Below are 21,867 nucleotides of genomic sequence, written 5' to 3'. Positions count from 1 at the left end.
TGTGTTTATTTTCAGCCCGGCCACCGCCCCGAACTGGTTAAGTTGATTTTCTATCGCCCTCAGGGAGAACTCTGGTTGGGCAAGGGTTAAGAGCATATCATCCATGAAAGCAGCGATTTTGTGCGCCTCTCCCACAAATGTGATTCCCACTATATCCTCATTGGCTCTTACCGCTGCTAGGAAGGGTTCTAAGTGAATTGCGTACAATATGGGAGACAGCAGACAGCCCTGCTTGGTGCCCCGCTGGACTACTACTGAGATCTGACCATTTATGGATAGTCTGAGGAGTGGGTGTTGGTAATTGGCCCTTACCCTGTTCATAAATGTATTGCTGAATCCCATCTCGTCCATGGTTGCGAACAAGAATCCCCACTCCACTCGGTCGAAGGCTTTCTCAGCATCTAAGACCATTAGGAGAGCGGGGAGTCCCTTTTTATTTGCTTTTTCAATTGGGCGCACTATCCTCCTAATGTTGTCCCCAGTCTGTCATCCCTTGACCAAGCCGGACTGGTCTGTCTGGACCACCTGGGGGATAATTTGGTCGAGCCTGGTTGCCAGGATTTTTGTGTTGATTTTGGCGTTGAAGTTGATCAGGGCAATTGGGCAATAGGATCCGCACTCGGTGGGATCCGTGTCTTTTTTTGGGATGAGGACCACCTTTGCCTCCTCCATTGACTTTGAGATGGCCCTGTCTAGGGCAAACTGAACAAACAATCCGGTCAGGTGGGGTAGTAATGCTTCCCTGTGAGTCTTGTAAAACTCAGCAGAGAAGCCGTCTGGTCCTGGGGATTTATTAGTCTGTAACAATTTTATTGCTGCCCGAATTTCTTCGCTAGTTATGTCCTGTTCCTGAGCCTTCCTTTCCCCCTCCGTTATTCGCACCAGATCTATCTTTTCTAAGTAGGATTTCTGTAGTGTTGGTAGGGGGTTGTCTGACCCATAGAGCTTGGAGTAGAATTGGACAAACTCTCTCTCAATGTCTTTGCTGTTAGCGCTAGTTTTACCCCTGTTTAACTTTAATTTTCAGGATAGTTTTGTCCTTTTCTTCCCTCCCCAGTAGTCTGGCCAGTAAGTGGTCCGACTTGTTTGCCTTTATGTAGTATTTTTGTCTCCGGGTCAATAGGTTTCGCTCCGCCACCCTCGTTTGTATTAAGTCTAATTGGCCCTTTGTGGCTCTGTACTCCCTTTTGGTGTCTGCGCTCAGGGATGTCCCCATCCTAGACATTACCTCCTTTAGCTTGGCCTCTAAAGAGGCTTCCTCTAGCCTGATTTCCCTATATCTTCTTGCTTTGATGGCGATGATCTGCCACCTTATTGTTGGCTTGAAGGCATCCCCCATCTAGTTTGCGGCGTTGTTTCTCCGACCTTGTTGGTCGCGAAGAAAGCCTCAATCTCTTACGCGATTTCTTGGATGTGTTTAATTCATTTTTTATGCACTAGGAAGCGTGATCTGAGTTTCTTTCAAAGCTGCAATATGTCCCTGATTCTTCTTTAGGGAATTGACAGATAACTTTTCTGCTTAGTTTAGGTCCCTCATATTTAGCAACTACTTGTGAGTTATCAGTCAGCAATCAAATAGCCATACCCATTTCTATTCCACTTGAATAATACAAATGGTGCTTGCAGCCATCTAATAGCTAATTTCAATTGCAAGCCCACTACCAAAATGTGCATTGTAAAATTTTGAATCAACAAATGATCAAAATCCCTTGCCCATACCTTAAAACCCTCGACATTCTAACCCACCCAGAGGAATGCTGCTCCATTGCCCTCCCGGATACTCCTCAAACCTGTATAAACTAAAAATATTTTTTTCTCTTGCTTTCCTCACCCCTCAGAAGCAACCTCCCCGTCTCTCAACACATTTAAGTCTCATATAGCGTCACTGGAGAAAATGTAATTGTCCATTAGTTCTGTGTTCCTTTAGGTATACCGCCAACTTTAGTGTACCCCCTAAGGAGAAATCACTGTATGTCCTTAACTACTTACGTCCTTCAGCCTACTATACAAAGAACACCAACAATGCTTTCATTCTATCTCATGGACTACACATTTCTACAATCTGTATTTGAAAGGGTTGGAAACTCTCTGGATTGATCATTCTTCCATCTAAGCAAGCCCCAGGAATGAATCTCACCAAGCCAGAATTAAAGGGTCAAAAGACGTACACTCAGAGATCAGTTCTAAGAGCGCTTGAAGACATTTCAAACCTTAAATCCTGTAGCTGTCAAACACACTTCTATTTTAGAAGACTCTCCGGCAATCTCATCACCACATCTACCTACTTAGGCAATCCCTGGCTGACTACCTTAGATTGCTCATGAAGTCAGTCTTCATTAGCATCAGATTGGGTTTGCTCTACTGCTTTTTTGCCATTTTATTTGGCAGCAATACATTGTCTATAGTGTACCGATTTGAGGCTGATGTTGAGGGGCCATCAGATTCCACTTGAATATGTACAATTAAGTAGCCTCAACCTGCCTGGTGGATCAAATGCCATTCTTCCTTTGCCATCTAACTTACTGTATGCCAAATTGGTAAGTCTTATGTCTTATTTAATAACATGATAAAGTATTCTAGCAAATGTAGCAAGGGCTAGACCTTGAAAAATCGAAACTGTTTTATCCAATAATTTAATTCTCTGAGGTTTGTGCACAGCAGGAAATATAGCTTCCTTTGTGCGATAATCTTGGAGCTTCATCCCAATATCCCATGAAGTGTCCTTTTTATCCTACTGTGGTAGGGCAATTCAGTGTGCCCCGTGACAATATCTATGGGACCTTCATCTCTCAAAACACAACTTAAATAAAGTATATCCATTCTCTTATATTGTTCAGCTCTGAGCCCTCGTTTAGTAATCTTAGCTGTACTTTTTTCTCCTTTAGCATTTTTCAAAATCCTTGAACTCAGCTGGGTGGCTATCATTTTGTCTGTAAACTCTTCATCTCATCTGCCAATCACAATGTCTTGGATTCTAGCACTGCAACTGTTTTCCACAAGGTCGACTCTGCTTCCCAAAATGTTAATTTCTCTCATATTTTCTGTCAAAGCCTGAGTATTAATTTCCATCTTAAATGGTCTCTGGGGCACTCAGACATCGGTCAAGAGTCCACACAGGATCAACAAGTCGCCAGAACCAAAAATATGCCCATGAGTGAACAGGAAGGCCCAATGGTCCCCAGAGTTGCAACCAAAACTCTACAACAGTCGCCATCCCGAAGCACAAACCAGCCTACTAAGAACTATTCAGGAAATTTCAGGCTGCAGGTAATCACAGTTAAGGCAGAGCTGTGCAGGATAAGGGCCAAGCATGATGGCTGGGCTATAGGGCTCCTCAGTTATGCGTCCCTCTTTCTAGACATTTAGCAGCACCCTCCAAAATAGCATGTGAGATTTGTTTCAAGTCTTCACAAATCTTTTTTAAAAAAACCTTGTCTTTCTACCCAAGACAACATTCTACCTTGTTATGCAGAATATCAGATCGTCTTAAGATTCAACCAGTGCAGCGCCCCATGTTTTTCAATAACAAGGTCAGTAGTCTTTTGGCTCTCTTTTTCAAAGAGAAATTCTACATAATTTAGGGTAATTGGCAATCAATGTGCTCTCTACAGCTTCACTCCTCATATTAGCATTGCTTTAGATCACATACTCTGCCCCCATGGTATTCTTATTTCAATCGAAAGTAAGGCAAGAGTGGAGACAACAGTAGTCTCTGTGCTATTAATCTAATATGCAACACCAGTGTCTTCTATTCCTCAGCAGACCTATTCCAAGAATGTTCTATGCAACTTTACAGGTAATACACACCAACTTCATTAACTTTAATCTCTACCATAGACGGTCCCATACTTGCTTGCCAAATGGGACCGAAACGAAGTATTGTATGAAGTCAGATGATAAATTGTACATATGCTATGTTCAATTTGATTTATGTTTTTATGACACTCTAATATCGTAGTGCCAGTGAGGCCCACAAATGTTTCCATGTAACTGTCACATTTGTATGCACAAAGTTATACATCAGTGAAGAATACCATACTCTTAGTTTTAGTGACTTTGTTGAAAATAAGGTGCTAGAAATATGAAGTCCGCGATTGGATGTACAATAAACATTTTGTTTTTGGACATGGCCATAACATTTGTGCCTTTTGAGAAAGTAATAACATAATTGCATACATGTAAATAGTTTGATGTGTTGCAATTTGCTGACATTGAGGGTCCATTTTGTAGATAATTGCCATACCAGGACTATCTTGCCATTAGACTAGATTCCCCTCCATTTTTGCAGCATCAACAGTGCCGCAGATCAGGACTCTTTGGTCTTAGTTGGGTCTGCCCGTACATTGGTGGATTGGCAGATAGACTAAATCCAGAATAAAAATGACAATGCATTTCTTTGTGCTTTAGGCATCAAAGGGGAATCCAGCACCTGGGTCCACCTTAACCCACCTGACTCCACTTTTAGTAAGTGAAGGAAGAAGTTGTGGCTTACGGCATGCCTTGGTTCTCCTGAACGGACATACCACATACCAAAACTTAAACACCGAAACAGAGCTGGAACTCAGTGACCGGACACTTCCCTTGGAAAGTTAGCATGTGTTTCCAATTACCAGTTCATCTCAGATGAACTAAAAGGAAAACAGACTGATCAAAAATACTTTTGACAAGTATGAAATACACATTGCAGCCTTACATTTCCTCTGAAAGTTCCAAAATTAATCAACACATTTGATTTGAACTATGGGAGAGCATAATATTCAATCAAACAAGACAAATTGTTTGAAAGACTGTCATGATAATCTTCAGTATCTGCATCTTAACTAGAACAGAATGATACAATTTAGGACCTTCTAAAACAAACAACTTCAGGCTCTTACCCTCAAACCCAGACAGTGGAACCAGAAACAAATCCTCATCAGCGCAGCACAGGTCAGGAGCAAGGACATGGGAAACAAGGGGTCTTTTTCACAATATAAAGGAATAAGGACATGGAGGGATTAAAAACCAGGCATCAAATCTGGATCAACACTTCATTCTTCAGAGAGGGAGCCTGGGAAGGAACCTTAAAAGCACCAAAACTATTAACACTTACATCATTGTGCTGATGGTGAAGCAGATGCTTAATGTATATGCCTAATCTAGGTTTCAGTCCATGAGAAAGCTGACCCACCCTCCACCCCCCCCTGCTTCCATACGATGGTGCCTACGGAAAAAATAACATTGCAAGCAGGTCGTAGAGACAGAAAAAATCCCCTGAATGACAGACTCATCTGGGAGAAAAGGCTTTTGATCATCAACCCAGATCATAATCACTTGGTACCGACCACTTAGGATGATGGGGAGCAGTACCAGCACCCACATTTGAGGCATCCTGCTAAGTCCAACAGATACTCAGGCTGTAAAAAGTCCTCCACCACAACTCCTAGTGTTCGCCTGGGGGAGAACCAATGCACTCTACCAAATGTCCAGGTGCTGTTGTATGGTGTACTGAGTAAATGTTTGCAGAACCAGAAAAAGCTGTAATCTTCCAAGGGAAGTTACATCAGAAGGACATTATAAATGAACTCAACCTAAGCAATAACTGCAAAGGAAATGTTAAAAACATCAGGTTGACAAACCCCATGACAGTGGTCAAGGGTTGAAAGACTGATCAACCCTGGTATCAAACTAGTTATTTGACCTCAGGTCCCCAACCCATTACCACAGTGGAATATCACACGCCTGTGTGACCTGCCCAGCCTTGAAACCCGGGAGAGTTGTCAAATTCAACAGACAGCATTTAAAAAAACATCTAAGAAAACCTTGGGGCTGGTTGTGTCTGGAATCAGTGTACATTAACATTTGTCCATGGACTAACAGATGGTAAAATCTTTTCAACAGGCCTGTAATTTAGGCCCTTACCTTTTATACCAGGGCAAAGCCAACCTCTGGCCAGCTATAAAGTCAGCCCAACAAACCTTCTGTAGACTCAGAGCAAATCCATCAAGAGATGCATAGGGACCATTTTCCCCTACCATGTCCGCCATAGTGTTAAAGGCAGAGGTGCAAAGGGATCGAATAAAGGGGCAGTGCCATGACAAGTACTACAAATCCTCATCCCCAACACTGTTATGTGAACACCCAACAGACCTGTCCGGGAAGATCTGTTGCAGACTATACACTGGTGATACACCAGATATACAGATTTGGAATGGATGAGTTTATGTTTATAGTTCATAGAGAAGGTGTCAAATGTATAACTAACCAAGGTGCATCATCAAAGGTCATTCCCTAATTCTATTCCTATCTCTCCCTAGCTTGTAGGAGTGAATTATAATCCATGGCTACCAGTGCAGAGTATAACATGGACTGTATGTAGTCTGCCTCCCGCACCTTCCATGCCCAATGGCATTAATGTACCTTACACATGAGGTTACTCTGGAAACTCTAACAAGTCCCAATTGTGTCTTCCTGAGTTTGAAAGTAGTTAACCGCTGTAGCAAGAATCCACCCACCCCCTCACGCCTCCACCACTCAGTTACTTAGCCTAAATTGTTCAAATGGCATGAATATGTCATGCATAAACAAGATCCAAGCACATCAACTCAAATCTTAACAAGCAATCTGAAGAAAAAGGGGTCATGTATGATGGAAAACTCGGGAATCCTACTGAGGTGCAACAAGGGAAGATAATGGAAAGCACAATGCTCCTCATCCACTCATGGCTTTTGGCATACTCCTACGCTGATAGACACTTTCTCAGTTACAGGGATGTCTGACGGCTGTGGGCAACTGGATGGAGAGCAACTGGCTGAAAATAAATGGGGCAAGTCAGAGATCCTGGTGGTGGGTCTCGCGTTTCCCCTCTTCCCTCGCCATCCCCATCCCTCTGGTCCTCTACTTCATGGCCCCCAGAGCATGGCTCTTGTCCACTACCTATTCCCTCAGTCAGGAATCTGGGATTTTTGTTTTCTGAATCCCTCTCAACTGCAGCTCAAGTTGGTTTGATTTGTAAAGCCAGTTACTTTCAGTTTAAGGTGCTAAAAAAAGTTCTGCCTTTTCTTCCTGAGAATCTTTGCCCCTTGCTGGCATCCTCTCTGGTGTTCAACCAGCTTGATTACTGCAATTCCCTGTTCCTAGCTCAACCAGCCTTTATTATTCACCTCCTTCAGCTGCTACAAAATTCAGCATCTCATGTGGCTACTAATAGTGCCCATGGGGTGCATAGCTCCCCAGTCCTGCACCCCATTGGCTACCCATTTAGAAGTGGATCGTTTTTAAATCCCTCTGTATTGTACATCGTGCCTTCTATGGAGTAGGACCTGAATTTCTCCGGGAGGAGCTCCAAAATCAGAGCCACCACTGCCTGGTTAAAGTAAGAGTAGAAAGGTCTTGTTTTGAGGACCATCGTCCAAGTTGTCTGTTAGCTCTTACTGCACCTTGGGCCTAGAAGAGGCAGATGTGTATGGTATCCACCACCTTAGCCATCAAGCGCTGGATAGCGGCTGAGGCTTACTTGGAGTCAGAGCAGGGTGCATGTCAAACTCTAGCAAAGGTTACCCACCACCTTCGCCATCAAGCGCTGGATAGCGGCTGAGGCTTACCTGGAGTCAAAGCAGGGAGCATGTCAAACTCTAGCAAAGTGTCCAAACCACTTACCTCCTGCAGTTAACTGGGTTAGACACTTGCAAATTACCATCATCTACATAAAAGTCCTCAACGTATTCCCTGACCTGCTTGAGGCAAAAGGGTTACATGCCAAAGGAGATGAGTCACCCCCTCATCATTTATGTCCTCCATGAGGGACATAAATGCACCCCTATGCACTGCCAAAGAACCTCGGTGCCAGCTGGCACCAGATATGCCGAGAAGGGAGGACTTGGAACTGGAAGAGCAACATCAGGAAAACGGAGCAGTGCAATAACAGGTCCTTGCCTGTATTAGTCATGGCCGAGCCCTGAGCCAGACTTTTGTTGAGTCTCTGTCAGCCCTACCAAGTGCGTTGGGCTCCACTGGCCGAGGTTGGTGCCTTATCCATCCTCTTCAGCTGAGAGGCCTCCTATTCCCCTGGAATGACTGATTAGATCAGGAAGGGTACCCGTGGAGTCTCTGGGGTGATGCCTGCTCTTCCTGGAAGAAGAAAAAAAATAATGGTGTTTTGAAGAACCTCCAAGTGAAAGGGACCTCTTGAGGTGCTTCTTCGTTTTGTTCTTCTGGACCTGAGACCTTTCTTTGGTTTAATGAGCAGCACCCGGTGACCTCAAACAAGTCTGTCTAGCACCCTTTTCTTTCTAGAGGAAGGGGAAGAGCTTTGTCGCCTTTTTCCGAAGCACCTTTAGGTACATCTACTGGCACAACCCGCTGTGGGTTGTGCGCTTCTCCAAGGCAGTAGAGATATTCTATGCAGATCAGGGATAGACATACAAGGCATGCAGTTGACACAGGATTAAAACCCCAAATACATTGATGGGTTAGGCATTGCAAAGTGGAAAATACAAAACCTCAAACAAAGCAGTGTTTCTAAAGCAGGCAGAATGCACAGAGATAGGTGAGATGAGGAATCTGTGAGAGGAAATAATCCATTAGAAAGGAACATTTACAAACACTTAAGCAGCAATGACGACATTACAATAGAATAGTGGTGTAGAAGCAACAATAAGGCTTACCTCATGAGCGTGTTTTGAAAAAGAATCAGCACTAGCTAGCATTGCAGCTGTCCTTTCATCCAGTTCACCTAACTTCTGTCCTCTTTCGTCCAGTGCCAGCCTGGCTCGTGCAAGCTCTCCAACTACTCCCGATGCTGCTCCTTTGACTCCTTCGATACCACCAGGTCCTGGGATATGCTGAGCCAGACTCCTTGACGGCTTTCCAGCTGCCAATTCCCCAACTGACACAATCCATCAACACAAACGAGAATTTAAAAGAAAAACACAATGTTTTTAGGAAATCACACACAACCACTGCTGTTAAAGCAAATCATGAATTTGAACTTAATTATTTGCATGAAGACTATGGAGAGCAGATTTATCTTACACCCAGAAGAACCAATGCTTCTGACTTAACAGCCATACATGAAACATTGGCAAAATTGTGTTGTTACACTTGAGAATTAATTTCTTTCAATTATGCATGCCAATAACATTTCATCATTCACTACTGCATGAATCTGCTTCAAGTAAAAAGACAACTGTGGTGGAATAGCTCAGCTCTTATTAATAACTCTTATTAATAATTGTATCACTGTCACCACAAAATCTTCTACGTCAATACATCCAAAATTGTGCATCAATTGCACGTCCACAATAATTACTTCAGAACTCATTAATGTCACAAGACTGAGGGAACACAAAACTACGGACATCAGAAAATCATTAAAGTTTTATTAAGTAACAGTAAAACTTATGAGCCACCTCCCTGGCAGCACTTACGAGTTCCTTTGCACTCTCCCCTCACCCCCTGGCACTTCTCCCCCTGCAAGTTCCTTTGCACCCCCCCCCCGGCACTTAGCCCCTTCCTCTCTCCCCACACACTTGCACGATCTGAATGGCAAGGCCTAGTAAGATCTTGTTTTATCCTCCTTCTGTCTTCCCTACTTTGTCACGCCTAGAAGCACTTGGGTACAGTCGCGTTATAAATTACTTATATCAAAAAACTGTTGCATGGAAATTGGTTCAGGATGGCTGAAACCTAGAAGTCCTTAGGCAATGTAATCCTTGAATTCAGATATATTTATACGAAGGACAGCAAACAAAGAGGCACACAGAAATCTCCGGACAGGAAATGTTTCCTGCTTAGTTCGTTCTAGTACTCAGTCTTCACCTCTTCTGGGCACCATAAGGCCTCTTCGCCTTGTGATACTTTAGGGTTTCCTCCCCCCCCTTGGAAGTGCCCCAAAAGTCCTCCCCTTTCCTGGGAGGCACTCCTCCTCTCTTACTTCCCCCCATCCAAGGGCACTACCCCTGTGCTCCACGTTCCCTCTTCTGGGGATCACAGTCTGTCTCTCTGTGGGTCTCTCACTGGGTCTGTGTTATGTGAGAATTCTGAGAGCATTCTCCCAGTTACCTCCCAGACCACCACTCAGATGACTGAGAAAAGGTTATATCCCGTGGTTTTCCCTGAGGTCCCACAAAGCACTGTGAAGAAGAAGAGGGTGCCAAGAGTAATGCATACAGCCTTTGGCAAGCACCACTATAGTACTGTGACGAAGAGGGAGTCAGAGGAATACAGACTTCCTATGTGAAACACCATTATGGTACTGGGATGAGGAAGATGAAAACAGAGGCACACCAGCATACGCAATGGAGATATCCCAATAACAAGGCCAATGAAGGTCAGGCAATTGAAACTAAGTATGCCAACCTGCAAGATGTGGTCGTAAAGCCAGAAGAGAAGCTGAAAAGAGGGGAGACTCTGAGGGAAGCCGGTGTATGCAGTGCTGCAGCTTGGAAAGCACCCACACCCTGGGTACTAGGAAGGCTGTTGGTTCGGGCAGGTGTGGCCTGGGAGCTGGAGCTTCTTGGGACAGAGGCAAGGCAGAGGAAGGAGGCCAGCTGAGGAGCCATTCTTCCACCCACCAAGAGGATTGCTCGCCTTCCTGGGGCACTGTGATAGTGCTGGAGTGCCTGCGGGGTAGAGGAAGAATAGAGTAAGAACCCCTAGAGGCATTTCACAAGGTTTGTGGCAAGTGCAACAGAAAGGAAAGTCTTTAAAGGGGAGCCGGTGAGTGTGAGAGGCTAAAAAACCCTGTGTGACTGATTGTGATTGCTAGAGGAAGAACTTCTATTCCATCCCGTTTTAAAGTATAAATTATGACGGACTGGTCACGTTCCTTCTAAGAACGGAACGGACGTTTTCGAAAAGCTCCATGCGAAATGTACTGTGAAGTAAACAGCCTCTGTGTGTAGAAGATAGACTTCTAGAAAAGGGGGGCTGTGTGAAGCCGTGACGTGTGAGCAAAAAGGCATTGAGAGAAAAGGTGAGCTATGCGAAGAGATGAAGTGTGAACAAAATCCCCAGGAAAAACTAAAGAATAATTAAGCATTGGGGTGGCCATCAGGTGGGAGATTGATCAAGGAGGGCTGCAGAGACTCAACCATAAAGAAGTAGAACAGGAGGGTTTCCAGACAGGGGAGTGACGCAGGAAACCCACAGAGTTCCAGCAAAAGATTAATTAAGCACCGAGGTGGTCCCCAGGCAGGAGAGTGATCCAGGAGGTCCGCAGAGACCCCACCATAAAGATATATATATACTGGGAAGGCTTCCAGGCAGGGGAGTGACCCAGGAGAACCACAGAAACCCAGTAAAGAAAATATGAAGAAACAGTGATTTATAAAGAAAGTGAATGTTGAAAGAATCTTATTTTGGCTAATGAACTTTAACAATAGGGCACAGCTAAAGCTCAGGGCACCTGGTTGCGTGACCTGTAGTGGGTTGACTGTGCAGTCTGACCAATGCGCCACAACCAGAGGAGCCCCCACTGAATAAGTGAACAGTGTAACAAATTTAAACTGAATAAACCGAGAGGAGTGGTAGTCAGTCATAATTTCGAATGTAATAATGTCGAAAGTGAAAATGTCTAAAATATTTGATCGAAAAAAAAATGTCGAAAATCATAAATGTCGAATTCTTTCTGTATTTTTTTCGAAAACATTAATCAAAGCATTATTTAAGGTAAGTAACAAAAATAGAATAATAATAATACAATTCATGCAATGTTTATTTAACAAATATGTGCTTTTATTATTATATTGTTTATTCTGTTTTATAATAACTTTTATTAACTATATGATAAAATACTTATTTTATTTAACTGTAAATGTATTTATAAATAGATAACATCAAGTTCAACATGTAATATACTTATTGTCCATTCGATGGTGCTAGAGCATTAGAAACATGCATTTAACTATATATTTAAAGTTTGTTTATGTTTTCCTTTGTACGTTACGTCTGCCTACGTATACGTAAGCGCCATTTTTAAAGCTCATTTTCCAAATGGTTCTCCAGCGTTCAGTCTCCGTTACTCCGGTCGTGGATTTTATGGATTTTCTTATTTTTTCGTGGTTTTTTTGCAGCAATCGTGTTTTTTCCATTGGATTAAGTGGTTTTTGTGGATTTTTAATCCCTTTTTCTTCTGGAGCATCGAGGATTGTGGATTTTTTACGTATGGGTTCTTTTTGGAATTGCACTTTTTTTTCCCTGCTGGATTTGGATTTTTCTTGGTTTTTTTCTTGGCATATTTACATGGATTGCCGTTACAGACTTGGATTTATGGAGTTTCTCATCCAGGATTGTGGATTTTTTCTTCCGTGCTGGATTTGGATTTTTCTTGGTTTCTTTCTTGGCATATTTACATGGATTGCCGTTGCAGACTTGGTTTTATGGAGCTGCAGGTTGGTGTTTTCGGATTTACTTCGCCTATGCCACACTGGATTGTAGATGTTCATGAAACCTAACTTTGCTTAATATTTTAAGTTAAATGCAACCAAATTCATTAACCCTTTTTTACCCTCTTGTGTTGTGTATGAGGGGTGAGAGGGTGGTTGGGGGGGGGGCTGGCGGTTGGCCGCGGGGTGTCGGGTGAGGGGGGAACATCCCCCCCTAGTAAATGATACTCTTGTTGTTTCTTTATATCGGGTTATTGATATTGTTAATCGCCTTTTTTTTACATTTATTTTTCGAAAAATTGACTTTTAGTTATATGTATATCTTTTCGATATTCTGATTTTCGACATTTTTTTTCGTCATTTTTGTAGTTCGACATTATCACTATAAATCGAGAGGAGTCATTGAATTTGGGGAAGGGAACCCTTCCAGAAGCAAGTTGAGCTCTTGTGTTTTAAAAAGTGGAACTTGACAAGTTGAACACGGGAGTTTAAAAAACGAACTTTGTGAAATCAAAGGAGTTGGAACTTGGGCAGGGGAAGTCTGAAAATCCCATTGAAGAAAGTTAACCAGAGTACTTTGAGTTCAGGAAAGGGAACCCGGATAAGCCCAAGGAACTTTGTGAACTAAGGTACTGTGAACGTTTGGCAAGTGAATCCTGATAAACATGTGGAACTTTGTGAACCCGAGTGTCCTGAACTTGAGGAAGTGAGCTATAGAAGAGCTCCAAGCTGTTTTACTTTTGAACACTATTTAGTTTATTGAGATATTGACATTCCCTACGGATTGTTATTGTATAGAAGTGAGGACAAACATAGGTTACGACATAGACAGTATTTTGCTTTTGATTGACTGACTTAGACTTTCCCTTAGTTTTCTTTTAGTTATGGAACATTCCCACCTTAGAGATCAAGCAAGTTAGGCATTACATCATCCTAACCTATAAAGTAAAGGTTTTTGAACTATACATCAGTTGTCGGTGTCATCTTTTGATACCATGTCTGTCTCAGAGTGTTCTCTCTCATTTTCTGTCTCGTGTGGGCTCGCTCTCCTTTTCACGCTCTCTCGTGTTCTCATTCTCCCTCTTGTGTGCTCTGGTTCTTGCACGTGCTCTCGTTCTCACTCATGTGCGCCATCATTCTCGTGTGCGACCTCGTTGTTGCTCGGGTTCTCTCGCTCTCTTGTTTTCTCTCTCGCGCTTTCTCGTGTTCTCCCTCTCGTGTTCTCTCCCTCTCGTGTTCTCTCCCTCACTATCTCTTGTGTTCTCTCCCTCTCCCTCATGTTCTCGCCCTCTCTCTCTCCTGTGCTCTCTCGTATGTACTCTCATACTCGCTCTCTAATGTGCCCTTGTTCTCCCTCTCGCAATTGCTCTCTCATGCCTTCTCGTTCTCTCCCTCTTGTGTTCTTTTGTTCTCTCGTTCTCCCTCTCCTGTACTCTCTCGTTCTCTCTCTCCTGGGCTTTCCTCCTCTCTCTACTGTGCGCTCGTTTCTCTCGCTCATTTTCCCACATTCGCACTCACGTATGTTGACACTCGCATTTGCTCTCTCTCATTCATGCTCCCTCTGTTGTGGACGCAGCCTCTTTCCTTCATGTTCCCTCTCTCGTTCTCTCTCTTGCATGCTTCCTCTCCCCCTCTCTTCTGGGCCCGTGGGGCTCGCCTCCCCCTCAGAGCATACCCCTCTTTAAAGGCTCAAATGGCTTTGCCTTTTCTGTTATATATACCCTCTTCCGAGAATCAAAATATCACACTCACTCTTACTACTTTTCAACACCTTCTCGTCTCAGGTCAAGGGTCTCTAGTATTATCTTTTTCTTCTGGTCTCAAGAGGCTCTCCCTTCTCCCCCTTTTTCCCCCACAGAGAACAACTCCCCCTTTTGGGGGGGAAGGCACTCCCTTCTTCCTCCCTGGAGCACACCCCTCTTCTGGGCTCATGGGGCTGCCCACCCCCTCACTGGAGCACACACCCCTTCCAGGGTTCCAAGGGATCAACTCTTCCGCTCACTGTAGCACACCCCTCTTCTGGGCTCAAGATGTTACCAATCTCCAGATTCTTCAATAAAACACCTCTCCTCTGCATCCAGCCCACAGACACTGTCTGAGTCTTAATTTCAGTTTTAAAGACCTCACCATTCTCCCAATGGCTGAGGCAAACTTTCAAATTCATTGGATATCTGGTTTCCTGGGAGAAGGGAGTCCTTCTCCTGGGGCCAGAACAGAACTGCCTTATTCTTTAGTTTCTAGTGTAAGGGACAGGAGTAGAGTTTTCTTGACACAGGACGGTGGACACTTGAGTTGACAAGGCATCCGGATAAACACCTCATCTTTAGTTGAGGCAGGGAAACCCCTCCTGCTTCCCTCTTAGGACTAGGGATAGACAGTTTTTCTCTTACTTTCTTTTTGAATAAAAGTCTTTAGCCCCAAACATGCCACTTCTGTGTCAGTCTCCTTCTTCTGCACCCTTACAGGGAGCTCAGGAATAGTTTAGGGATGGTCTTCCTAACATGGAGGGCCTGTTTTAGAAAGACACTTTCATAGGGTATTTGGGGAGAAGCTTATGGGGTTGGTCTGTAAGGCACTACCACTCTCTTGCAGGATCATTATTCGCCTTGCATCGGATAACACTTAGGATGTTTAATTGCTCAGGTTCGGGGTGCGTATCAGGGTCTTGTCAATCTTAATCTCAGGCAGGCAGATGGCAAGATATAATGTTGACCCTATGACTTTGCCAAAAAGTATGTGGATAAAGGATCTTAGTTACAAAAAGCATACACTGCAACATCACAGTTCCCCAGTGCACTATAAATACATTTCATAAAAGGAGATAAAAAGATGTAATAAAAAGGAACTTAAGAGAGTAGTTCTCCTGCATGACCATTTACTCTTGAAAGACATGCCTTTACACTAACACTCGTTATATGAAGTGGAGAATATTGAAACTTATAATTATTTTGAAGTTGAGAATTTATCATAGTTCTTTCCCTAAAGATGTGTCTTTCATACGACCAAACGGAACCATTTCAGACGAAGTTTTCTCTAGATTTTCTAATATTTTACAATTGTTAAGCATCCTGTCTTTTTACAGAGAACCAATTTTGAAACTAGATGATGGAGCGTTTGGGCTTTAAATGGCAGGAGTGACCGTAGGAGAGAGTGGTGGATATGTTATCTTGATTTAGCATCCAGAGCTCTCACAGCTGACACCAAGGTGAAAAAGGTACGCCTAGGGGTCTGACATGTTATAAGCTTTTGACGGGATGAAGAGAGATACAACATGCTATCCCAGAGAGCAAGAGGTACTACATTATTAGACAGACCGGCAACCTTGACAGAATCACCTGTAAACATGCTTACCACTGTGGTAAAGTTTGAAGCCAAACCATCCTCCAGACAGAGACAATGGTCGAAAAAAGGAAGTCTGTAATGCACAAATTCACTGTATAAAGAATGCATGGAGAAGGAGTGCTAACAGACAAGGCAACACATTTGAAAATAGAAATGACCGCGATTTCTGTAGCTACTATACTTTAATGATGGCTCATGTAGAAAGTTAGAACAATTGTACACGTGGCAGACGACAGGTATTTTTAAACAAGTATGTTTATTCTGTGTTAAATTGGAGAAGGGGTTGGGCCATAGATACACTGCAGTGAGGGGAAGATCTAAACACGATCAGAAAGTTACTAATGAAAGCAGTGTCAAGGATGGAACAAAACTAAGGGAGATATTCCTTGGATGTCAAACACCTCCAGTGTTGTTTCTCCAAAACAAAAAGTACATAACCTAGTCGCTTCAGGGACACCCGGTTCTTCAAATCAATATCCAAAAAAGTGACCAACAGATCCAAAGCTAGTCATAACAAGTCATTAGGGCCCTGGCTAACCCCAAGCTAGAATACAAAATGTTCCATGTTTTGGCCAACAGAAGAGTTACAAAAACCTATTCTGAAATGTCCAGCCATAGTCTAACACAAGAGAAAGAAATCTCTGAAGGGAAGGTTCTTCCAGTGGCTACTCACGGCCTGGACCATTCATCGGTCTTCCTGGTTTCACAATGCCTTTCTAGACCCTAGATCTCTGGGGTTATAGGTCAAAGGTTCAAATCAAAAGGGTCGAATTACAAAAGGGCTGGGTCAAATATATATATATTTATTTTGTGGGGGGATGCCCCCAAACCCCTGTTTTTGGTGTAAAAACACCTTTTATTTACCTATACTAAAGCAACAAAAAAAAAAATACATTGAAAAAAAAATTCGACATTTTGTTTTCAGTCGTTTTGACTCGACCATTTTGTCATTCGACCCTTTTGAGTCGATCCTTTGACCGGACACCGATCTCTGGAATTTCGTGCTTCTCTTTCAGGCTTCTCTGTGGCCTCCGTTTTCCAGCTTGTACAGGGAGTTCTTTCAGTGCATCTTGCTGCACTGTCGGATTGCTCCCCAACCTCTGGTACCTCACGCTACCAGATAGGTCTATTCTAAACCTCTTGCTTCTTAGCGTTCGTGACACGTCTCACCTGGATCTCATGTTCTCCGCATTCACTTGTTCAGTGCTCCCAGACTGTGGATTTCTCAGCATTCAAATGATTAGGTCTCCTATAGATTGCAGGTTTCTTAGCATTCATATGTTCAGGTCTAAGGACCTCAAGGTTTCACAGCATTCATATTCATGTCTTCATGAAACCTCTGGCTTCTTAGCATGTATTCCTAGATCCCTGCCAGGATTCATATCTGTGTGTAATAGTCCAGGTTAGCAGGTTCACAACATTAATCATTCAGGTTTTCGTCAGATCTCTGGCTTCTTAGCATTCAGGTTATTCCTAGATCCCTGGCAGGATTCACATCGGTGTTTAATAGTCCAGGGGAGCCTCCAGCAAAGTGACCCACTTTTTCCAAGTGGCAAAATCACAGGGGAGTGGTGAAGTTCTTCTTTCCATTCTGCTGCTGCATCTGCTGGGCTCAGACAGCCTCTCTTTTAGTGCCTTAGTGGTTTGGGTATTTGTACTGCAACCTGGAATTGGCTGGGGATGTCAGGGTTTTGTGTCACTGTGTGAAAATGGCATCTGGTGAGGGTGGGATAACTTGAACCTTTTTGATTTTTAGAAATATAATGATGCAGGTAATTCTTCTTCTGGGCGGCCTGCTAATCAGACACCCCCCTTTTCACAGTCCAGACGATGCCAAATTCATACTGCACTCAAGTGCCTATGCTGTGACTGTCTCCTGAAATCTCCAGGAACTGCCCTGCTTTGGCAATAGGGCACCTTTAAAGGTTACATATGCTTTCATGACAGCTAAAAGCACACACACACACTGCAGCTCTGATTCATAATTGTGTACCCTAGTCTCCCTGGTGGCAGGTTAAACTGTAACTATGAGCCAGGTCTGGTTATGACATGGTGGCTACTGGGGTCACACAATTATAGAGCCACAGCATTTGAATGTCATTAGTGTCAGCTTTGTTAGCAGTGCTCTAGCCATGACACGACTGGTATGTATTAGCAGCCTGGCCTAGTCACCATGCCCCAGGAAGCTGCTCTTTTGAAATACATGGAAAGCACCTTCAGAATATAGCAACTCTCCTCAGGTTGTCTCCTAGGAAAGAGTGCTTCAAAGACAGTCCTGCCAAAATAAAGCTATTCCCACACCAGGGTGCGGATCACTGGAGTCAGTTTGAGGTAGGTAGCCATGGAAAGGAGTGGAGTTAGTAGCCAGAGGAGAGGCTCAGGCCAAAAGAAGGGTTCTACATCTTGGATTCTGTTGTGGCTGCCTACATTTCATGCAGACAAAGCAGTCACAGTATGAAATCAGAAGCAACCAACACTTGTTACAGTAACCTGGACTGGGCCCCCGCCAACATCCAAGCCACTGTAACATTTTGCATTGAAAACTGGGTGAGGTGTGGGGGACATGCCCTTAGTTGATTCATCTTTGGACTTTAAGACAAGAAGGATTCAACGGATTCAAGGATTCAACGGAGATCTGTTGGGGATTGTCTATTTCAAATCCTCTGCCATAGACGTGGAGACAGAAACTTCCAAGGAAGAGGCAAACTCTTCTCCCTACCCACCTCAGGGGCACATTCGGGGTGACACTGCTGTGGACCAATGTTTCTCTGTTGCTTGTACACTGGAGCCAGGATTCTACTCACTGGGCGTGAAGGACTTGCCAGACAATCGTTCTGGAGTTGAAATGCAGAGCAAAGCACTCACCATTCCCTTGAAAATCATGTATTGGGCTTACCAGCAGCTCAGAAGCAGCTAAGAGCTCTGTTTGCCACCTGCAGACAACTTTGAGTCAGCTGGACCGTGGTAAACTCACTTCGAGCCACTACAGGACCTCTGGTGCTACTTTTTGCACTTTACGATATTCCAACCCCTAACCTCTTTGAACAGTCCAGACGATGCCAAATTCATACTGCACTCAAATGCCTCTGCTGTGACTGTCTCCTGAAATCTCCAGGAACTGCCCTGCTTTGGCAATAGGGCACTTTAAAGGTTACATATGCTTTCATGATAGCCAAAAGCACACACACACATAGGGGTGGCTTTCTAATCATCTGCAGCTCTGATTCATAATTGTATGACCCATTGAAACAGACTGCTGACTCGAACTGGTGGAAAAGCCTACAACTCAACCGGACTTGAACGCTGACTTGACCCATCGGGAGCCTGTGCCTTGAAATGACTCGATACAGAGTCTTATAATCCTAGCTCGACTATAGTAAAGCACCTAGAAGTCTGCATTGATGCTGTTAAACCCCAAATACAAGAAACCAAAAGGTATTTGGAGAGGCCCTGTCCCCGGGACTTCCTTAAAAGACCAGACTGACTTTGAGCCCTTACTTGTCTTTTAAAGACATATTCTTGAACATTGCCATTGCAGCTGAAATCTTTTACTTGAGCACCCATGCCTACCAACCCAGAATGCCCTTTAGTCTCAAACTTTGCGTTCTCCGTTTCCCCTTTATACTGGTGGGTCTAGAATGATTTATTTTTTTTAGAAATTGTGTGCATTGTGATTTCCTATTAAAGCACCTTGTTTGGACATTCTTTTAATTTCATACCAGCATGCTATTGTTGTTTGTGTTGCAACTGTATCACTCTTCAGCCCATCCTGAAGAGTCAGGTAAGTCAACTTCATTCTCTGAATAATTTGTCTCACTCTCTTCCTCACCTGAAGAAAAAGTGGGAGATGCTTTCTTCTTCTTTTCTCTCACTGCTGATTTCTTTTTATGAAGGTATGGCCGACAGCGGAACGACGCCAGAATGGTTACCAGAAAAATATCCGGAAACCAGAGGCCCTGGCTTCACAGCCGCCAGAAGGGTAAAACGCTGCGAAGGCAAAAAACCCTGAAGTACACTTGGTGTGTCAGTGATGGTCTTCCGGACACACAGGTAAGCAGTCAATACACAAATAGAACGGATCCACTCTGTAATCTTGAAGCAGGAGACGAGAGAGGAGGAATGAGCAGAAATCCAGGTAAGTTAAAAGAGGTCGGGGAAGAGGCGGGCCGGAAAGCCAGAGATCGCGGGCAAGGCAGATGAAGCCAAGAGGTAACAGGAAACCTCAAATGGAGGGAGTAGTATAGGAGAGGCAGAAAAAGGGAAAAAAGGCAAGGCGAAGGGCGCCATAGAGAAGGGCTCAACAGAGCCAAGAGGAAAACTCACGGGAGCGCTGGCAACGAAGGAGGAAGGCACACAGTTGCAACGCGTCTGCTGCCGGCAGAGGACTGCTGAAAAGCCGGCAGTGGCGGCCATGACAGAAGGAAAGACTAGACCGCTGCAAACGCTGCGGCACAATGTAGTGGAGCAATTCTATGGCGGCTGCGTCGCCATCGGTCCCATAACCTCACATAGAAGGGGCGCATGACAGTATGCCCCCCCCCCCAGTGCGGGCAAACCCCGGTTTATCCGGATGGGCTCGGTAAAACTTTCTCAATAAATGTGGAGCTCAGACGTGTGAACTGGCTTCCCAGGAGTCTTCAGAAGAGGGATAACCTTTCCAGGAAATAAGAAATTCCAATCTCCCCCTGCGGTAACGTGAGTCTTTGATCTCCGCCACTTCATACTCATCTTCGTTTGCAGTGTTATCTTCTTTGCGCCGCGTAACAGGAGTGGTAGGGATGTCCTCAGAGGCTGGACGCAATAAGGAGGAGTGGAAAACAGGATGTATCTTGCTCATGTTCCTGGGCAGGCGGAGGCGAAAAGCCACCGGATTAATGCGGGATTCCACTGTGAAAGGACCTATAAACCTAGGAGACAACTTGGAATGACGTATCCATCTAGGTAGGTATTTGGTGGATAACCAAACACTGGAACCAGGCCAAAAAGACGGAACCTCTGTTCTTTTCCGATCTGTCAATCTCTTGTAGCCTGAACGAGCCTCTACCAAGGCTCTTTCAGCGATTTTGTGAGCTTCCTGGATTTGCAATAAACGGGCATCAATGGAGGGGCACACAGAATTGGAGGAAGACACTGGTAGTATGCCCTTGGGGTGCTGACCATACGTGCAGAAGAAGGGACTGAGATCAAGAGCTGAATGTTTTATTATAGGCAAATTTGGCAGTAAACCATACCAGTCATTTTGAGCATTGTTGATGTAGCATCGTAAATATTGCTCAAGGGTGCCATTGAGCCTCACGGTCTGACCATTGGTTTGTGGGTGGAAGCCTGAGGAGAGAGCCCATGCTATCCCTAACTGATGACATAAGGCTTTCGACAATTTGGAGGTGAATTGACTCCCCCTATCCGAAATGATTTTAGTAGGCAGTCCGTGTAGGCGAAAAATATCTCGGATAAATACTTCCGACATTTCAGATAAGGAGGGTAATCCCGGAAGTGGGGAAAATGAGCTAACTTAGTAAGGGAATCCACAGTAACCATTATGCAGGTGTGTCCTCGAGATGCTGGTAGTTCTACAATGAAATCTGTGGATATCTGCTCCCATGGCCTTGTAGGTAATGGGATCTGCTCTAGAAGACCTATGGACTGTACATGTCTCCTGACATCTGCAGATATTTCTGGCCAAAAGAATGATCTTCTGACAAGATCTTCAGAGTTCTTTATGCCTCGATGCCCCGCCGTCTTATGGTCATGACACCACGACAAAATTTTGCGAAATAGGTCCGGTAACGGTATGTATAACTTCTTGTTAACAAAGAACAGCCCATTCTTCTTCACGACCTTAAACTTGGGGGTCTTAAACTCAGGGAGAGGTAATCGTTCGTTGGCTGACCTTATTTGGGAGAGAAAGGCCACTGTGGTTCCAATAAACACCTGATCCGGGAAGAGCTTCTCCTTGATCTGAGACGAGGGTCCTTCGATGTTCCATCGACGGGAAAGCGAGTCTGCTACCACATTCTGAACGCCTGGAAAATAGGTGATTTCAAAGTCGTACTGAGCAAAAATGTGAGCCCATCGTGCCTGTCGGGCATTGGTACACTCCATGTTCTTTAAAGATTTCAGATTCTTATGCTCCGTTCGTTTGGTGAAAGGTCCTACTCCT

General features: G+C 44.1%; 1 protein-coding gene across 6 annotated transcripts in view; it reads right to left on the bottom strand.

The window, feature by feature from the left end:
- The window catches only part of STXBP5 (syntaxin binding protein 5), a 2,430,573-nt gene that overhangs the window by 27,151 nt on the left and 2,381,555 nt on the right, over positions 1–21,867 (bottom strand). For all 6 annotated transcript variants that reach the window (XM_069606830.1, XM_069606829.1, XM_069606831.1 and 3 more), the window contains one exon: positions 8,646–8,866. In XM_069606830.1, the coding sequence (XP_069462931.1) occupies positions 8,646–8,866 (221 nt within the window). The remainder of the gene's footprint in view (positions 1–8,645; positions 8,867–21,867) is intronic.

The sequence above is a fragment of the Ambystoma mexicanum genome, chromosome 4p (genome assembly GCF_040938575.1).
Source record: "Ambystoma mexicanum isolate Mex_15411 chromosome 4p, UKY_AmexF1_1, whole genome shotgun sequence".
Taxonomy (NCBI): domain Eukaryota; kingdom Metazoa; phylum Chordata; class Amphibia; order Caudata; family Ambystomatidae; genus Ambystoma; species Ambystoma mexicanum.
Note: the sequence above shows the minus strand (reverse complement) of the source record. Positions and strands in the feature narration are given on the sequence as shown.